General features: G+C 47.9%; 1 protein-coding gene across 2 annotated transcripts; it reads left to right on the top strand.

Annotated features, from left to right (window-relative positions):
* The first annotated feature begins 966 nt into the window (after positions 1 to 966).
* PFDN4 (prefoldin subunit 4) lies at positions 967 to 13,402 on the top strand. Of its 2 annotated transcripts, none has more exons than XM_086331260.1 (4): positions 967 to 1,199; positions 10,373 to 10,480; positions 11,293 to 11,433; positions 13,013 to 13,402. In XM_086331260.1, the coding sequence occupies exons 1-4, from the start codon at positions 1,176 to 1,178 to the stop codon at positions 13,142 to 13,144; spliced, it is 405 nt and encodes a 134-aa protein (XP_086187386.1). In that variant the 5' UTR covers positions 967 to 1,175; the 3' UTR covers positions 13,145 to 13,402. The 2 variants fall into 2 exon arrangements, with proteins under 2 accessions (XP_086187386.1, XP_086187385.1); XM_086331259.1 differs by lacking the exon at positions 967 to 1,199 and adding an exon at positions 3,472 to 3,650.
* Positions 13,403 to 19,822: the final 6,420 nt, after the last annotated feature.

The following is a 19,822-nucleotide window of genomic DNA, read 5'->3' as shown; positions in this document are numbered from 1 at the left end:
CTCCAGTGTTCTTGCCTGGAGAATTCCGCGGACAGAGGAGCCTGGTGGCTACAGTCCATGGGGTTGCAAAGAGCTGGACACAACTGAAGCAACTTAGCCCAAATCCCCATTTCCCAAAGAGGAAACTGGGGCTATGAGAAATGACACTCGTCCAGAGCAATTCTCAAACTTGTCCCTGAGATTTTTTCAGGGGGTCTCCAGAGGGCCTCCTTTTTCTAACTTCATATCTATGTGAGATCAGGTTTTCTTCATCTGTGTCAATTAAACAACATATTGCTAGGAAGTGAGTAAAGAGGCAGGTGTGAGAACCTAAGCTTTCATTGCCAACTGTTAAAGAGATTTGCAAGAATGTATAACTATGACAGTCTTCTCAAGATTTTTTTTTCTCTTGGAAACTATGTTTCTTTTAAAGTGTTGCTTATGATAAATATGGAAGGGATCTTTTATTATTTTAAATTAACAAGTACATTCAAAAATTCTGTTTTAATTTCTAATGTGATAAGTATCGATGAATATAGAACAGAAGTTCTCCGGGGTCGTCAACGACTTTTGAGAGTGTAAAGACCCCAACATCCTCCCCCCGAAAAGGGACAGTGAAGACTCAAGAGGCACACGTGTGCGCGTATACAGTAAGCGCAGAATGAATGAAGCCCGGCAGGGCAGGCCCCTTCCCGCGCGTCGCCCCGCGCTCGTCAGGGAGGCGGCCCCGCGGCTCTGCGCGTCCGGGAGGCCGGTCTCCCGGACCCGCGCCCGCCGCCCCCTGCTGCCCGCCGGCCCCTGCTGCCCGCCGCCCCCTGCTGCCCGCCGGCCCCCTGCTGCCCGCCGCCCCCTGCTGCCCGCCGCCCCCTGCTGCCCGCCGGCCCCCTGCTGCCCGCCGGCCCCCTGCTGCCCGCCGCCCTCTGCTGCCCGCCGCCCGCGCCGCAGCCGCGCCGCCCGCGGTTTCTGTCGGCCCACAGGCGTGCCTGCCCCTTTAATTGGCGCGTACCAAGTCCTTCCCGGCTGCAGGTCCCCCCGAGCCCGGGCGCGAGGAGCCGCCGGCCGGAGGCCCGCGCGGGGGGATGTGGAGCCGGCGCTGCGTCCGCCGCGGGTCCGGGCCGAGGGCGAGCGAGGGCGGGCGCGGGGCCGCGGGTCCACTCGGCCGCCCTCCCCGCCTCGCGCCGTAGCGCAGTCCCAAGATGGCGGCCACCATGAAGAAGGCGGTGAGAGGGCTCGGCGGGCGGCGGGGGCCGGGGGCGACCGGGGGCGACCGGGGGCGGGGGCCGGGGGCCTCGGCGGGCTGGCGGCCGGGGGCCCGGGGCCAGGGGAGGTCGGGAAGCCGGGGCTCGGCGGGCGGGCGGCCGGGGCCGGGGGGCGGGCGGGGGATCGGCGGGCGGGCGGGCGGGCGGCCGGGGGACAAGCAGGGGCTCGGCGGGCGGCCGGGGCCGGGGGTCGAAGTGGAGGGCCGGCGCAGGCAGCCGGGTTGGGGGCTCGGCGGCCGGGGCGGCTCCCTGCGCCGCGGGGTCCCCAGGCCCGGCCGCCCGCCCTGGAGGAGCAGGGTCCGCCCGACGGCGCCGAGGGCCCTGGAGAGGCCGGGGCCCCGCCTCGGGCTGTGGCCGGCGGGGCCGACTGCGGCCGGCGTGCAGCCAACCCTTGCGGCTTCACGCGGGGCCGCCGTCGTCCGCCGTCGCCCGGGGAGCCGAGGCCCAGGGCCGGTCGGCGCGCAGGGCCGGAGCCCGCAGCCCTGGCGCCCGTCCTCGCCCCGCAGGCCGGGCCGCCCGCGTGTCCCCTCTGCTCCCTCCAGTCTAGCCGGGGACGGACGGAGAAACAGAGCCGTCAGCGGCTTCCCGGTGACTCAGCTAATAAGCAGAACCCGAGTGCACGCCCAGGTTTAATTTAGTCTTTCCCCAAAGCCCACCTTTTATCCCACTAAGCAAACAAAGCGCCTGTTCAGGGCTTATCGCTATGCTTGATACCGCATAGAAAGAAACGAACACGGAGAGGGGCAAGGCAGCGAGAGCATCTGATGTACTGAGGCGGTACTGTGCGCCGGTCTAAGCACATTCCACACGCTTTTTTAATCTCCTACTCCTTTTAGGGTCATGCTGCGTTTGTTTTTATTTTCCAAGTGAAGAACCTGAACCACAGACGCAAAGTTAGGGTTGAAATAAGTAAAGATGGAAGTTCTGCCTCCAGAGTCTCTGTGTTTAACTTCCATGGTGTCTGATGAGAGTCCGCTGCTGAAGGCATTGGCTCCGTAGGTTTTGTCTGCTTGCTTCAGTCCACTTCTGAGGCCGCATGGTAATGTGCTTCGATTGCTTTCGGCTCCACACCGCCTCACACCTTTAGCCACCTGCTCTTGGTGTAGGGTGACCAGTCTGTTCAGGGTTGCCCGAGACGGAGGGGTTGCTGAATCTGGGACAGCTCCAGGCAAACCAAGACGAGTCACTCGTTCTACTGGTCTGTCATCCACAAATTCTTGTTGGGCTCCAGAGTAGAGTTTAGGGCTTGGTGATTGAGAAGCTGAGCGAGATTCATCTGGCCTGTTCCCTGTTTATACTGAGCTCTCTGTCACTTACGACCTTTAACTCCACGGAAGATGGTAGTTGCAGTTCACCCTCTCTTGACAGATGTAGAAACTGAAGCCCCCCCAAAAATAAGCAAATATCGAGGAAATGGTCAAAGGATGATTTGAGCCCCTGGGCTTGATCGCAGAAGTTCTGATGAACAGCATTTTCCTTTCATTCATTTAACAGACTTTTTGAGTGTGGTCAGTGGCCTGGTTTCTGTTTTAGGTGACAGAGATAAGACTGATTAGCAGTAATGAAGTTCCTTTTTTCAGTTGGCCCTGGGGGGTTTCGTTGCTGAGCGGGCTTTTCTCTAGTTGCAGAGAACAGGGGCTGCTCTCTGTTGCAGCGCGTGGGCTTCTCATTGCCGTGGCTTCTTTCTTGTTGTGGAACATGTGCTCTAGAATGTTGGGCTTCAGTAGTCGCGCCCTGTGGTCTCAGTGGTTTTGGCTCCTGGGCTCCAGAGCACAGGCTCAGAAGTTGTGGCAAAAGGGCTTAGTTGCTTCGAGGCATGTGGGATCTTCCTAGACCAGGGATCGAGCCTGTGTCTCCTGCATTGGCAGGCCGATTCTTTACCAATGAGCCACCTGGGAAGGCCTAGTAATGAAGTTTTTATCTCCTTTTCCCCGTAGCTTTGTAGAACTGACACCCTTGGGGAGAAGCAGGTGTTAATCAGCAGTTACACAGAAAGCTGTTAAATTTGCAACTCTGAGCAGAACTATGAAAGAAAGGGGCTTGTGAAGTGACGGCTGGAATAGGTGTGTCTTGAGGTCAGAGAAGGCTTTCCTGAGAAGATGTGGTCTGTCGGATTCTGTGAGGAGGGCAAGAGGAGGTTGGGAGTGCCTCCTGTAGAGGCCTGGGTGCATTCAGTGAAAGGATGGCCAGGAGGGAGGGCATTGGGCGGGAGCAGACTGAGCCGTGATGGCAGAGGGCTCTTGGAGGGGAAGGTGGCAGCCCACACACAGGCTCTTCGTCTCAGGAAGGCTCTCACAGGCGCAGTATCTTCCTGTAGGTGTTTCTGGCACTGTGGACAGTTTCTAAGAGGCTAGCGACATGTGCGTCTTCCTCTCTGCTGACTCTCGGAGAAGACAGATGCGTGCCACATGGGTGAGAGCAAAATATCGTAGGACGGCCCTTGGAGTTTAAGAAGAGCTCTTTGCAGTCTGGAGTGCTTTACACTGAGTATTTGTAACATCCACTGGGTCATGACTTTTTATGGTGAGAAGTTAAGATGAGATGACGATTCGGTCTTAACATCTCCAAAGTTCTCCTTTCTCAGACCTGGTTCTTGGCCTGGGTGGGGGCTACAGTCTGATTTTTGTTTATACATCCTGAGGACAAATGTCTCCTCCTCAGAGAAGCCACCTTTGACATTTCAAAGAAGCCCTCCAACACTTCCACCCCTTAAACTGTTTTGCTTTCACCATCACACGTATCACTGTCTAGCAAAAATCTTGCTTTTTACCTAGTTCCTCTAGTAGAATGTAAGCTTGCCAGTACTCACAACGGGGGACTCACATTACCCTGTTGCTAAGTCATGTTCGTCTCTTTGAGACCCCATGGACTGTAGCCCACCAGGCTCCTCTGCCCATGGGATTTCCCAGGCAAGAATACCGGAGTGGATTGCCATTTCCTACTCCAGGGGATCTTCCTGACCCAGGGATGGAACCCAGGTCTGCTTTGGCAGGTGGATTCTTTACCACTGAGGCTCCAGGGAAGCCCTCCTTGCTCTTAGGAGATGCTGAATTAATTAATGACTGTTCATATGAAAGATGAAAAAAAAAAAAAACAAAATTTTGTATTCTAAAAACTGGATAGATAACCTTTAATAAACAAAAATTAAAGCAGATTAAAATTAGCCAGAGTTTCCCTCTAGGACTTCTAGAACCCTAGGGGCCGAGCTGTGAGTTCAGCCTGCTGGTGATAGGTCCCAGACTCAGTGCGAGCATGACTGAGGATGGGTCCCTTCTTCCCGGGATCCCGGGAGAGGCTGATGCTCCTGGCAAGGGTGCAAGGGGATTTTAATTTTCACCTGAAATCTTGAGCAGTCACATTTCTCTTAGGCCCAGCAGGATTTCCTTCTAGATCTGGGTCTGTTTTTTGTAATGATTTTTGGCAAACATTGTTCAGAAAATAAAGCAGTTAGCTGTCATTTATGGACAGGTGACTCCATCCCCAGGCCTTCTGCTAGGTGCTCATTATTAGCACTTCTGGAAGGTGGGCATTTTACAGATGACAAAGCTGAGGTGGCGTCAGAGAACTGAAAAGGGCGCCCATGGTTTGTGTCTGTTGGTTTTGCATCCACTCTTGCTCTTTCTGCCACTCTGTGCTGCCTCCAATACTAGGAAAGTCTCCTTCCTCCTTGAGTTATTTTGGCTTCGTGAACGGTAGTAACTACATCTGGCTTTTCTCCTAACCTTTCAGGGCATGAGTCCTTTTAAGAACGGATGAAAGCCACGAAGACCCTTCCACAAGAATGCACACATAACATACCGCATGTCATACACGGTGCCGGGGAGTACATGGGCCTCTCGCAGTCTGCACTCCCAGTTTAGAATTACTCCCTCCCTGCCAAAACGGGGCCTCCAGCAGCAAAGGAGTATTCTGGATCAGTGAGATGAAAACAGAAGCTGCAGTCAGGGAAGCTGCTGACTTGTCTCTTTCCACCGTGGGTCAGGCAGCAGGTGCTGGCCTCACAGCCGGGCTTCAGCCCTTAACCCCACGGAGAAAGCCACCGTTACAGAAGTGAACGCTCGGGTCCAGTGTGCTGGGGGCTGCTGTTCGGTGAGGCTACAGCAGGAACCACCTGCTTTGGGAAGACAGAAGGCAGGTGGCCAGACTCTGAAGCTTTTCAGAAAGCCCTCGTCAGTGAGTCTGAGCGAACCTGCTTCAGATGCAGCCTCAGAAAGTGTGTTAAGCCTCAGCTGTGTTCCAGGTGAACCCTGTGCGGGGTTTCCCGGGGATTAGCCTGTGAAAGCCTTCCCGTGACAGGTGATCTGTAAATACAAGTTCAGGCTTTTAAAGATTCAGTATTTAAATTCAGCAGGAGCGGAGAGTCTAGAATTCTCTGTTCCCTGTTGGCTTAGAGAGTTAAAACTTGTTTGTTTGTTTGTTTTTAATTTAAACTTATTTATTTTTAATTGGAAGATAATTGCTTTACAATATTGTGATGGTTTCTGCGATACATCAACATGAATCACCCACAGGTACACACATGTCTCCTCCTGCTTGAAACCTCCTTCCCCCCTCCCATCCCATCCCACCCCTCTAGGTTGTCACAGAGCCCCGGGTGTGAGCTCCCTGCGTCACACAGCAAATTCCCTCTGGCTGTCTAATTGTATATACGGTACGGAGTTGAGACTTCTTCTGCGGGGAGATGACTTGAATGCCAACATATCTGTGTATGGACTTCGTTTTACCTTCTATATTGTATAGCTCAGTGTTTCCCAACCTCCGTATTCATAAAAGTTATGCACCAGGTTGAACATTCAAAGCTATATGTATATCCCATTGTAAAGGACTTTTTTCCAAGATATCTACTTGGTCTCTGAAGAGGCTGATGCGTGTTTACTGGGCGATGGGAGCCTGGGTCAGGGGAGGGCTGAGTTCTAGGAGTCGGCGTGTCTGTCCTGACCGCTAAGCTCCCTACTGCTTGAGACAACAGGTTGCCTGTCAAATGAAAGAAATAAAAGTCACTGGTCATAAGAGACCAGGTGAAAAGACAGGGTGTGGCGTGCTTATTGTGAACCATCACTGTTCCTGGAAACAGAGCCCCAGTGGTCCTCGTTGAAGCCAAGTCTCTTTCCTCCTTTAAGGTGTAGCCATGTGCCTGGTTCCTGTCTGTTAAGTGAGGGGAACTCTAAGCACTAAAAACCTGTTATTTAACAGATTGTTTAAAAATATGTGGTCCCTCATTAATCACCTGACTATCCTCCAATATAAAATAAAATTAAAACTTTTTATTTAATAAAAAAAGAGAGACAAGTGAAAAGGGGAAGGAAGCAAAACCAAACATGTTCCCTTTGAAGCTCTAAAGCCACGGACTTCCTGCTCCTTCTAGATGCGTGTGATGCATGTTTAAAACACACACTTATACACACACTTCTGCCTTTAATTTCTGAGTGCTCGCGGGTCTCTCCGGCTCTGGAGCCAGACTGCTGGGGTCGACACCGAGCCCTGCCGCTTGCTCACTGTGTGGCTTTGGGCAGATTCCTGGACCTCTCTGTGCCACGCTTTCTGTAGAATGGTGGTGCTAATGATCCTGTTACTAAGGCCGACTGGAGGATCGGCAGCACTAATCAAGTACTGAGAAAGCCCTTGGTACACAGTGAGCGCTCAGGACATGTTGCTGTTCAGTCACTCAGTCCTGGCTGACTCTGCCACCCCATGGACTCACCAGGCTCCTCTATCCATGGGATTTCCCAGGCAAGAAGAATGCCATCTCCTTCTCCAGTAAACGTTAGCTGTTACTAATATGATTTCATACTTTGTCATGTAAGCTGTTTAATTTTATTTACCGATTTAACCACATGAATCACATCTGTTCAGTTCAGTCGCTCAGTTGTGACTCTTTGCAACCCCATGGACTGCAGCATGCCAGGCCTCCCTGTCCATCACCAACTCCTGGAGTTTACTCAGACTCATGTCCGTTGAGTCGGTGACACCATCCAACCATCTCATCCTCTGTCGTCCCCTTCTCCTCCCACCTTCAGTCTTTCCCAGCATCAGGGTCTTTTCCAGTGAGTCAGTTCTTTGCATCAGGTGGCCAAAGTATTGGAGTTTCAGCTTCAGCATCAGTCCTTCCAATGAATATTAAGGGTTGATTTCCTTTAGGATTCACTGGTTGAATCTCCTTGCAGTCCAAGGGACTCTCAAGAGTCTTCTCCAACACCACAGTTCAAAAGCATCAATTCTTTGGCACTCAGCTTTCTTTATAGTCCAACTCTCAACCACTGGAAAAACCATAGCCTTGACTAGACGGACCTTTGTTGACAAAGTAATGTCTCTGCTTTTTAATTTGCTGTCTAGGTTGGTCATAACTTTCCTTCCAAGGAGTAAGCGTCTTTTAATTTCATGGCTGCAGTCACCATCTGCAGTGATTTTGGAGCCCAAAAAATAAAGTCTGACACTGTTTCCACTGTTTTCCCATCTATTTCCCATGAAGTGATGGGACCAGATGCCATGATCTTCGTTTTCTGAATGTTGAGCTTTAAGCCAACATTTTCACTCTCCTCTTTCACTTTCATCAAGAGGCTTTTGAGTTCCTCTTCACTTCTGCCATAAGGGTGGTATCATCTGCATATCTGAGGTTATTGATATTTCTCCCAGCAATCTTGATTCCAGCTTGTGCTTCTTCCAGCCCAGCATTTCTCATGATGTACTCTGCATACAAGTTAAATAAGCAGGGTGACAATATACAGCCTTGACGTATTCCTTTCCCTATTTGGAACCAGTCTGTTGTTCCGTGTCCAGTTCTAACTGTTGCTTCCTGACCTGCATACAGATTTCTCAGGAAGCAGGTCAGGTGGTCTGGTATTCCCATCTCTTGAAGAATTTTCCGCAGTTTGTTGTGATCCACACAGTCAAAGGCTTTGGCATAGTCAGTAAAGCAGAAATAGATGTTTTTCTGGAACTCTCTTGCTTTTTCCATGATCCCGCAGATGTTGGCAATTTGATCTGTGGTTCCTCTGCCTTTTCTAAAACATCTGGAGGTTCACGGTTCACATATCGCTGAAGCCTGGCTTGAAGAATTTTGAGCATTACTTTACTAGCATGTGAGATGAGTGCAATTGTGTGGTAGTTTGTGCATTCTTTGGCATTGCCTTTCTTTAGGATTGGCCTGGAGAAGGAAATGGCACCCCACTCCAGTACTCTTGCCTGGAAAATCCCATGGACGGAGAAGCCTGGTAGGCTACAGTTGATGGGGTCACAAAAGTTGGACATGACTGAGTGACTTCACTTCACTTCTTTGAGATTGGAATGAAAACTGACCCTTTCCAGTCATGTGGCTGAGTTCTCCAAATTTGCTGCCATATTGAGTTCAGCACTTTGACAGCATAATCTTTTAGGATTTGAAATAACTCAACTGGAATTCTATCACCTCCACTAGCTTTGTTCGTAGTGATGCTTTCTAAGGCCCAGTTGACTTCTCATTCCAGGATGTCTGGCTATAGGTGAGTGATCACACCATGGTGATTATCTGGGTCGTGAAGATTTTTTTTGTGTAGTTCTTCTGTGTATTCTTGCCACCTCTTAATATCTTTTGCTTCTGTTAGGTCCATACCATTTCTGTTCTTTATTGAGCCCATCTTTGCATGAAATGTTCCCTTGGTATCTCTCATTTTTTTGAAAAGATCTCTAGTCTTTCCCATTCTGTTGTTTTCCTCTATTTCTTTTCATTGATCACTGAGGAAGGCTTTCTTACCTCTCCTTGCTGTACTTTGGAACTCGGCATTCAGTTTTTTTCATTTTACGGTGAATTACACCTTATTCACAGAGAAGGCAATGGCACCCCACTCCAGTACTCTTGCCTGGAAAATCCCAGGGACGGGGGAGCCTGGTGGGCTGCCGTCTGTGGGGTCGCACAGAGTGGGACACGACTGAAGCGACTCAGCAACAGCAGCAGCACCTTATTCACAGTGAAGCCACGTAAGTGCCACGCTGAAGCGAACGTAAACCTTCACTGTGCGGCTGCGGTCACTGAGATGCATCGTGGCCTCCTGCCAGTGCACCAGCTGGGTTAGAAATTGCGGAAGTGAGCGAGCTCAGCCTGGCGCTCTGTGACAGCCTGGAGGCGGGGTGGGGAGGTGGGGGAGAGGTTCACGGGGAGGGACCCCTGCATACTTGGGGCTGATACAAGTTGTACAGCAGAAAGCAGCACGACCATGTAAAGCAGTTGTTCAGCCACTAAAGCGTGTCCGACTAAAGCCACCCCACGAACTGCAGCACGCCAGGCTTCCCTGTCCTTCAGCTATCTCCCAGAGTTTGCTCAGACTCTTGTCCATTGAGATTGTTGGAACCATGTCATCTTCTGTTGTCCCCTTTTCTTGCCCTCAATCTTTCCCAGCATCAGGGTCTTTTCTATTGAGTCAGCTCTTCGCATCAGGTGGCCAACATAAAGCAAGTATCTTCCAATTAAAAATAAATTCTAAGAAATTATGGAAGTGGTCAAACTTCTGATAGCCTCAATAAGCTTGAGCAAGTTTTAGCTCTTAGAGAATAAACTAGTCTGAGGCATTTACCAAAATCAACTAGCACATCGCTTTTGCTCCCTGGATTATCTTGATGAAAGAATGTTCCAGCTTGAGAAATTCTGCTCCAGGTCAAAAGGTGACTAACTTGATCCAGGATTTATTCTCAATTGTTGTTTATATTTGAAATGTTTTTGCTGATTAGGCATTCCATAGCATATCAGGTGGAGAAGGCGATGGCACCCCTTCGCGATGGGGTCGCGAAGAGTCGGACGCGACTGAGCAACTTTCCTTTCACTTTTCACTTTCATTCATTGGAGAAGGAAATGGCGACCCACTCCAGTGTTCTTGCCTGGAGAATCCCAGGGACGGGGGAGCCTGGTGGGCTGCCGTCTATGGGGTCGCACAGAGTCGGACACCACTGAAGCGACTTAGCAGCAGCAGCGTGTCAGGAGAGGCTCTGGGTCTAATGAGGAACCTTCAGCTCGGTAGGGTCTGTGTCTGTGACAGTCTCCACCTCTTGTGATCCTGGACTCTGAGGACAAGCAGTTTATCGAGATGTTTCAGAGTTATGCTAAAAGCTAACCTCTAACCTCTCCATTCAGATTAATTCTACAAAACATTTCAATGCTTTCTCAGGCTGCAGAAGATGTCAATGTTACTTTTGAGGATCAACAAAAGATAAACAAATTTGCACGGAATACAAGTAGAATCACAGAGCTGAAGGAAGAAATAGAAGTAAAAAAGGTATTGAAACTGGATGTTATTTAAGAAACATGAAAGCTCTTCCCACCGTGGATGTTCGTAACTGAACTCAGTCATGTGTGACGGTAACGCTCTTGGGTTCCCCATTGTGCGTCATGTAATACACTCCAGTTAGTTTAAGCAGAAGATGTTAGTTGAGGGAGGTGGGTGTGGGCTGATTGTTGAGGGGCGTGCCCTCTGGCTGAGGGTCGAGGAGCAGCTCCCAGAGCCTCGGCGCAGAGGCCTGGGCTGGTGATGGGGCTGCTGCTTCACCGCTGACACAGAGCTGGCCGGTGCCCTCCTCGGGGAGGACTCTGCCCCGCAGTCCTTGGGACTCTGGGCCGCTGCCCACCCCTGGCCTGCATGTCAGAGCCCACTTCTCATGGCAGCTCGCCTGGACTGAAGGCCAGGTCAAGTGTCTTTGATTACGGGAATTTATGTCATTATTTGCTTGCATCAAGCAGAGCTGAGAAAGGTGAGTTTGTGTTCGTGTTTTTATTCTGCTAGTGGAAGGCAGAATTCCCAAGGTGAGAAGCGAAGTAGGAGACCTTCCGAGCGGCCGTGGCTACCCCCACGGTGCACTCCCGGGGCCGTGGAGCGGTCTGGGGCTGTCCAGAGGGCAGTGTGCCAGTGGGCTCCTGTGTGCTTCTGTGGGAAGTGCTGTCTAAAAAACGTGAGACCCTCTTATTTTAGTGTGATAATTCCTTTGTGAAAGGGTCTCTTAGAGCGTGGGTGTCCCAAATGACAAGTGGGTTTTACCCTCTATTCGAGAATTTTGAGTGCATTTTTCATTGCTGCTCACTTCTGATATACAGAAACAACTCCAGAATTTAGAAGATGCCTGTGAGGACATCATGCTTGCAGATGACGACTGCTTAATGATACCTTATCAGATTGGCGATGTTTTCATTAGTCATTCTCAAGAAGAAACACAAGAAATGTTAGAAGAAGCCAAGGTATGTTGAAATCTCTCCCTGGAGGGTGAAGTTTACCTCTTAAATTAGGGTTTTATGTCATTATAAAGAATGTGTAATTATAGGTGTAGGGAAAAGAAGGGATGCTAGCTAACATTTCATGGATCCTTCCGATGTCCGAGGTCTTCTCTGAATGCTTGTAAACATGATTTTGTTTAATCTCAAGGATGACTCTGTGGCATATTTGTGGGAATCCCAGTTTAGAGTTGAAGAAGAACAGAGTCTTAGGTTATGGGACTCACCCAGAGTGACAAAGGGGATGATCCCTGAGCCCAGAAGCTGTGGCCTAAATTAATAGTTTTCAGAAAGTACAGAATATCGTAAAACAGAAAACGACGACCACTCGTAGCCCCACCACCCAGAGTTAATCGTCCGTGGCAGACAGTTTCATATATTTCTTTCATGTTCTCTTCCTCTGGGTATTTTTGCGTCACATTTTGGCCAGTTCACATCCTAGTGGGAGTACTTTATTGTTCCACTCAGTGTTCATTTATCCAGCAGGTCTTCTCCAGGAGCCTGTTGGGGCCACATGTGCATTAAAAGCATCACTTTTGACGGCCGTTCAGTGTCGTGTTAGAGGACTTTGATTCAGCTCACTGTCCTCTCCTAACAGTAATTTGTTTTCACTGTTTTTCTGTAGGAATATTGTGGTGAACATTCTTATTAAATCTTTGTTCACCTTTAGGAAGTTTCTTTAAGGAAACAATCAGAGAAGTGTAATTACTGGGTCAGAATATGGATTCATTGACAACATTTGGGCTTGTTAAAAATTCAGGTTATTGAGTCCAGCGCCAAGAATTCCTTATTCGTGAGGCCTGGAGGGGCGCCCCGGTGACCTGGGGGCCCCCCTTTGAAAACCACTGGCTAGATTTCTAACATGTTAACATTGCTGATACTAGACATTCTTCTTTTATTCCAGATGTTAACGGGTATGTGTATTATTTGTGTGATTCCATTTTTTCTTTGTCATATTTAGGAAAAATCCTTTTGACCCTGGCCAGGAAGGGATTTCTGACATTCCATGCATTTTGTGTGGCAAAGCTTCTCTGTCATAAATGAGACTCATTACGGCTCTTTCAGAGTCTGACTCCAGGGGCCTCATAGTTAGGAAACCTGCCAGATTTTGATAAGTTGTTACTCTTAATTATTGGTGGGAGTGTGAATTTTTATCATTTCCTCTAGTTCCATAGTTATTTTTGTGGGAAGTTGAAAGAGGCTGTGTCAGAAGGCAGGCCCATGGTAAACTGTTTACCTAAAATGTTTATATATCATTCTTTCTTTATTGGGATATGATCATTTATTTTATCTTACTCTGTTCTTTTAAGTCAGCCAGAACTGAGAAAAGCCTGACTTATTCTATAATAAGCAAATACAGATCATGCCCACATTCAGACTTTTGGTTTAGATTTAATTATCAGTATTATTTAGCTGCCTGTCCAAGTTTAGGAAGTGTTTGACCTAAAATCCTTCCCAGATGTTACTTCATCCTTCATCCACAGATGCTCAGAAATCATCCAATTGAATAGAATCAATTTAAACTAATCTTTTTTTTTTTTGGCAGAAAAATTTGCAAGAAGAAATTGACGCCTTAGAATCCAGAGTGGAATCAATTCAGCGGGTGTTAGCAGATTTGAAAGTTCAGTTATATGCAAAATTCGGGAGTAACATAAACCTTGAAGCTGATGAAAGTTAAACATTTTATAAAATTTTTTTTAATTTGTTTAATAAACTTGAATATTGTTTAAAATGATAATTTCCCTTCTTCAAATGAAATGGAAAGCAAAACTTTTTTTAAATTTTTCATTTATTTAACGGAAACTTGCCTATTTTCATGTCTTGCTTATTTATTTTATATTTTTAAAAGAAGACAGTATTCATCTATGTATTTTGCATAACAGTTATATCAACTGTAGGGGCTTCATGTCATGTTATTAAAATCAGTTAAGCAGTCTTTCATGTTTCTGTATTGTCATTTAGAATATTTGTGCCATTTTTACTCCCAAGAAGATTCTAACGGTTACGCGCGTCACGCTGTTCATCTGTGTCTATTTCAGTTGCCGCTTTGAGATGATGAAACCACTGCTTCCATCCCGTGTATGTCTGTCTCTTTTCACTCACTTCCCAGCTGACACTTTGTTGTGTACTAAAACATATGTGTGCTTTATTTAAACATGTGCAGTATATATTACATCTTAGCATATATACTTCTTACATATATTGGTTTAAGAGTCCAGATGACGCAGAAACAAGTTGAGGCATGTTGAGCTTCATACATAGAGCAGAACAACCGAGATGAACCAATAGAGATGTTTAGGTTCTTTTTTTTTTAAATTACGTTTTAGGCTTTATTTATAATTAACTGCGGTTTATATTGATAATGATGTGGAAGTTAAGCAGCTATGTATTTAAAAATAAGGCTTTTTTCCTTAAAGAGTACATTTACTCCCTACTGCCCTCCCCCAGAAGATAACCCGTTTGGGATTTAGAAGACTTAATTATATTAACTTTCCAGCAGATGGCACTGATATACCAAAACGCCAATGGAGGCCTCATAATGCAAAAATGAGATGTCCAAGATTAACTGTCCAGTTTTAGAGGGAATGTCATTTTTTAATTCTCAAGGCTAAACACTGCATATGTATTTTTTTGTTAAATGTTCGGAAACAGTTCAGCCTTAAAGGTAGAGTGTGTGTGTGTGTGTATGTGTGTGTGTGTGTGTGTGAGTGTGTGTGTGTGTGTGTGAGACACTCGGTCACTCTTGGCAACCTCATGGATTGTAGCCTGCCGGGCTCCTCTGTCCATGGAATTCTCCAGGCAAGAATACTGGATGGGTAGCCATTCTCTTCTCCAGGGGATCTTCCTAACCTAGAGATTAAAGGTGGGTCTCCTGCACTGCAGGCAGATTCTTTCTTTCTTGTTTGAGCCATCAAAGAAGCCCAAAGGTAGAATATATAATTCTAAAGTTCTTCATGACCTAAAGGCATACTTTTAAGTTGCTGCAAGTTTTCTCAAATAGTATATTCAAATCCTAGAAAATGACTGTCACAAGGATATTTTTTCTTCTGTGCATTTGATTGCAAGTGTGAGACTCAGAAATGTACCAGGAAATAGATAACACCCTCAAATTAGAGTTTCCCTTGTGGCTCAGATGGTAAAGAATCTGCCTGCCGGGCAGGAGACCTGGGTCAATCCCCAGGTTGGGAAGATCCCCTAAAGAAAGAAATGGCAACCCACTCCAGTATTCTTGCCTGGGAAATCCCATGAACAGAGAAGCCTGGTGGGCTGCAGTCCATGCGGTCACAAGAGTCAGACACTGAGCAACCAACACTCTCACTCTCTCTCAAATTGGAAAAGTTGGAGAAACTTTGAGCCTGGTTCCAAAGCTGGAGGGTAAACACGAGGAGTGTAGTGTCCCCACGGGTGTTGAGGGAGGAGCAGCCACCCTCTTCACTGTGGGACCCAGGGCAGGGCTGCCTTCGTTTGACGAGAGGCGTAGCTGGCCCAGGACATCCCTGCGGTGACAAAGTGTGGACTGTCACTGACCTCACTCTCCCTTCAGAACCCAGCGGGTACCTACCATTGGCAGCCGGAATCCAGAGGTGGTCCATAGAAGGACTTCTGTTCCAGAGCTCAGGGGGAGATGGATGGATGGGTCGGGAGGGCCACTTGGAAGACCCAGCAGAGGCTGGCTGAAAGTGAACCGTTTAGAAGTTTTAACAGCAAAGGCTCAGCTGACTGATGTGCCAGAAACGGAATCGTGTAACCGGCCAGGATTGAGAATTTTGTCAGCGGGTTAGCAAATAGGCCTAACACAAGAAAACAAAGATTTCATGGTGGGGAGGAAGAGGGATACATTATTGCTAACTTTCTACCTTGTCTTCAAAGTTTTCCTGTGAAGTAAATTTATAAAGGACATCAGAAATATTTGACTCCCATTTTAAGTTCATTTCTGAACTGTCCCTCAGCCTTCTCTTATTTTTATTAGTAACCTCACTGGTCCGGGTGAAGGCTGTGGACAGAACGCACTGCATCTCACTCTGAGCCCTCCCTCCAGCATCGACCTGTTGATCTGAATCCTCACCACCAACCTTTTTTTTTTCAGTTGGAGTGTAATTGTGTTACAATGCTGTTAGTTTCTGCTTGCAACAAAGTGAGTCAGTTGTATGCAGGCATGTATCCCCTTCCCTCCTGAGCCTCCCTCCCACAACCCCCCTGGCCCCGCCCCACCACTGTCCAGACAGGAATCCTGATTTTTATGTACAATCACTATTTTTAGAAAGTGCAACTGTTTTTGTTTTTTTTTTTAAGCAATGCAGGCTAAACAAAAGATATTTGTGGAATAAAATGGACCAACAGGCCACCAGTTTGCAAACTCCTGCACAATGTGCTACGTCCTATCCAGGCCTTGATAGGAAGCAGAGAACAGGTCCTTTGGTCTAGGAGCTTGCGATGCTGACTTTAGTTTTTAAATACTTCTCAAGTCTACACATTTCTTTCCATCTCCACAGCCACCAGTAGGCTTGTCCAAGCGATAAGAGCTCTAGTCAAAACCCTGACTAACGGGGTGATGGGGAGTTCAGGGGTTTTGGAGAGGGATGTCATTTGATACAGAGTTTTGACAGCTGGAAGCCAGGGGCAGTCTCCGAGGGGCTTTGAACAGAAAGGTGGTATATATGGTTGGAACGGGATTTTAGAATAATTGGGCAGTTGTTTGGTGGTTTTCCTACAAAGTCGTGGAGGAAGGGTTACCGGATGTTCCTGCACTTTCTTTGGTACGTGGATCCAGTTGGCCGGGGAAGAAAGACCAGGAAGCGTGACCTGGAGAGCAGGTGAGAGCTGCCGGCCTTGACAGTGGCTGGGGAGCTGAAGGGGCAGGACGGAGGGGAGAGCCAGGGAGAACGTGGTTTTAGTGCATAGGCGAGCACAGCCTGCAACAGCTTTTCTTTGGCTCTCATAGTTTAAACGTTTCTTCTTTAACGTTGCTGCTACTCCTAAGTCACTTCAGTCGTGTCCGACTCTGTGTGACCCCATAGATGGCAGCCCGCCAGGCTCCCCTGTGCCTGGGATTCTCCAGGCAAGAACGCTGGAGTGGGTTGCCATTTCCTTCTCCAATGCATGAAAGTGAAAAGTGAAAGTGAAGTCGCTCAGTTGTGTCGAACCCTCAGCGATCCCATGGACTGCAGCCAACCAGGCTCCCCCATCTATGGAATTTTCCAGGCAAGAGTACTGGAGTGGGGTGCCATTGCCTTCGGATCTCACGTGAAGATCCAGTTTGCCAACAGAGACATTTCCAGTCACACCTGTAGCCACTCACCATCGGATGGGGCAGGGGTCCAGCTAACCCGACCCCCTCATTTGCACAGTTCGGGGTCCTGCTCATGCTAGACTCTGCAACACCTCCTCTCAAGGGTGTACAACCCCCGGGGAAGCCTGTGCAACCCCCCGGGAAGCCCATGGACCGGCTAACAAAGGCAGCCAAGTTGGGAGTGTCTGGCTTATCCTGTGGGGAGGGGAGGAGAAGGCCAGGAGGCTGGCTTCGAACACTTGGCTGTTGGAAAGGTGAGCTGAGACCTTTTTTTCCTAGGGATCTGCACTTGAGCACCTACTTCCCGGGTCCCCCTGAGCTGGGGCAGTCTCTGGACCGCTGCTGATGCTGTTCAGTTGCTGAGTCACGGCCAACTCTTTGCGACCCCGTGGACTGTATAGCCCACCAGGCTCCTCTGTCCGTGGGATTCTCCAGGCAAGAACACTGGAATGGGTTACCATTTTCTTCTCCAGGTGATCTTCCCGTCCCAGGGATGGAACCTGTGTTTCCTGCTTTGGCAGGTGGATTCTTTACCACTGAGTCACCTTGGAAGACCCCCATGCAGGGCTGGGGAGGTGTATTTTAGGGCAATTTTCATCCTAGAGAAGTGCTTCTAATTACGGTTACCAGGGATTTTGTTAAAACAGGTTCTGGTTCGGTGGGTTCGGGCTGGGGCCTGGAATTCTGCATTTCTAACAAGCGTCCAGAGTGTTCTGCTATGGCTGGCCGGTTGGCCATACACTGGTCAGCCTAGATGGCTTGTTGTGGAAGAGAAGAGTGCTTAGAATTCAGGTGGGAGAAAAGAACCAGGAAAGGAGGCAGAGTCTGACTCGTCTCACAGATGAAAAGTTTTCTGCAGGACTAAATCCTGAAAAACAATTTTCTCCATTAGGCATGATGTTGAACATGTAAAGGATAGAACAGGTGCCTTCAGCAACTATTTATAGAAACTGGGGTGGACCCCAGTGGTTTAACAAGCCTTCCAGGTGGTTGTGATTCAGTTAAAGATCCCTAGGCTCAAGTAATTGCGGCTGTGTGAGGAAGACACCTGTAAGGCCAAAAGAGAATTCTCGGTACACGGTTTCAGTGGGGGGAGAGTAACGAGATCCTGGAGCACCCAAGAAGAAGCTGACCATCTTGCCTGGGGTGCTGGTAGCTAGGGGTGTCCGGCTTGTTGGTTGGTGGCAAACAGTTTATAAAAGATTAAGCAGTGGGTCATGAGATATGGAGGCAGAAATGAGAAGTATTTTTACAAGAAAATGAACCGTGGAGGGAAGGTGGTAGACTGTCATTTAATGCCATTACTGTGCAGCCAGAAGGGCCTTTTGGGGTTTGTTTTTGTTTTAGAAGATCAGGGAATATATGAGTTCATGTAGGAGTAGATGGGGAGGAATCCAGGAGAGAAAGTGATGAAAAAACCAAGGGACAAGAGACGAGGAAGCTCAGCAAGGGAAGGGTCTGTGCGAGGAAAAGGATGGCCTTGGGCTTCTCTGAACAGTAATCTGGAAAGACGCGCAGTGCAGGTCACGCTTATGCAAGCTCTTCCTTGAGGAATAAATGATAGAAAAAAAATCAGGATGGTGATTAACTCTGGAGGGGAAGAAAGATATGGTGGGGGAGACCAACCCAGGAAGCTGGTCATGGGTTGGTTTGTTTAGTTGCTAAGTCATGTCTGACTCTTTGGGACCCATGGAATGTAGCCTGCCAGGCTCCTCTGTCCATGAGATTTCCCAGTCAAAAATACTGGAGTGGATTGCCATTTCCTTCTCTAGGGGATCTCCCTGACCCTGGGCTCAAACCTGAGACTCCTGCATTGCAGGCAGACTCTTTACCGCTGAGCCACCAGGATACATAGCTGTTTACTTCAATGTGTCATATTCAATGTGAATTCTTCGTGAAATCATTCACAATAGCAAGTTTTTATAAAATTCTGTTAGTTCTGGCAAAAACCAAATAGAAGTGTGTGTTGTAAGGTTGTTGGAAGTAAAGTGAAAGTTGCCCAGTCGTGTCTGACTCTTGTGACCCCAGGGACTGTGCAGTCCATGGAATTCTCCAGGTCAGAATACTGCAGTGGGTAGCTTTTCCCTTCTCCAGGGATCTTCCCAAGCCAGGTCTCCTGCATTGCAGGTGGATTCTTTACCGGCTGAGCCACCAGGGAAGGCCTTGTAAGGTTGTTACTGACACTTAACTCCATCACTTTCAGCATCTTCTTGTGTCATTTGACACACGACAGAATAGTGTAATTCTCGATTTTAAAAGGTAAAAAATCGTTTAACAACTAAAGCCGCAGTTCTTTATTAAAGATTACATGAGTACAGATACACAGACACACATACCCACATGTGCTGGACAGAACTTAAAATCTGGCTTCAAGGTGTGGTATAAGAACTTTGGAGAAGGCTAATTAGGGTTGGTTTGTTTGTAGGTGTTTTCCAGTAATTAATTTTCTGGTAGAGCCTGCATTCTGATCTCCGAGAATAATTCTAACACCAAGAACCAGCACTGGGAGCTTATGTGCTGGCACTGTTCTGAAGGCCTTTTATGTATTAAATCTTTTCTCACAGTGATGCTGTAGATTCTGTTATCACTTCTTATGGTATAGATGTGGTAAAAGGCTTATGAAGGTTATGCAGTTTGCCCCAGGTACTATAGCTTGGTGAGCAAACGGGCTGTTAATCAATGCACAGACTGTACTTCTGAGATTTCTTTGGTGATTTTATTTGCGTCCTTTTACTGATGAAAAAGAATTTGAGAATTTGCACATTTCATATAAATGTATATGTGTGTGTAGATATAAAATATAAAGATTAAAAAAAGAGGGAAGGGACTGCCCTGGTGGTCCAGTGGCTAAGACTCTGCTGCCAATGCAGGGGGCCTGGGTTCGATCCTTGGTCAGAGACCTAAGTCCTACATGCCACAACTAATTCCCAGCACAGCCAAATAAAAAATATTCAAAAAGAGAGAGGGAAAAGAGAAAGGGTGGAAATGAGTAAAAATGAGAAAAGTAAATACATTGGCACAGAATCCACACATTAGGTTAACACATTTGAGATTCCGGCTGTTAAG

The sequence above is a fragment of the Bos grunniens genome, chromosome 13, assembly GCF_055505025.1.
Source record: "Bos grunniens cultivar Pamir isolate PY7600 chromosome 13, Bosgru_T2T1.0, whole genome shotgun sequence".
In the NCBI taxonomy this organism is placed as follows: domain Eukaryota; kingdom Metazoa; phylum Chordata; class Mammalia; order Artiodactyla; family Bovidae; genus Bos; species Bos grunniens.
Note: the sequence above shows the minus strand (reverse complement) of the source record. Positions and strands in the feature narration are given on the sequence as shown.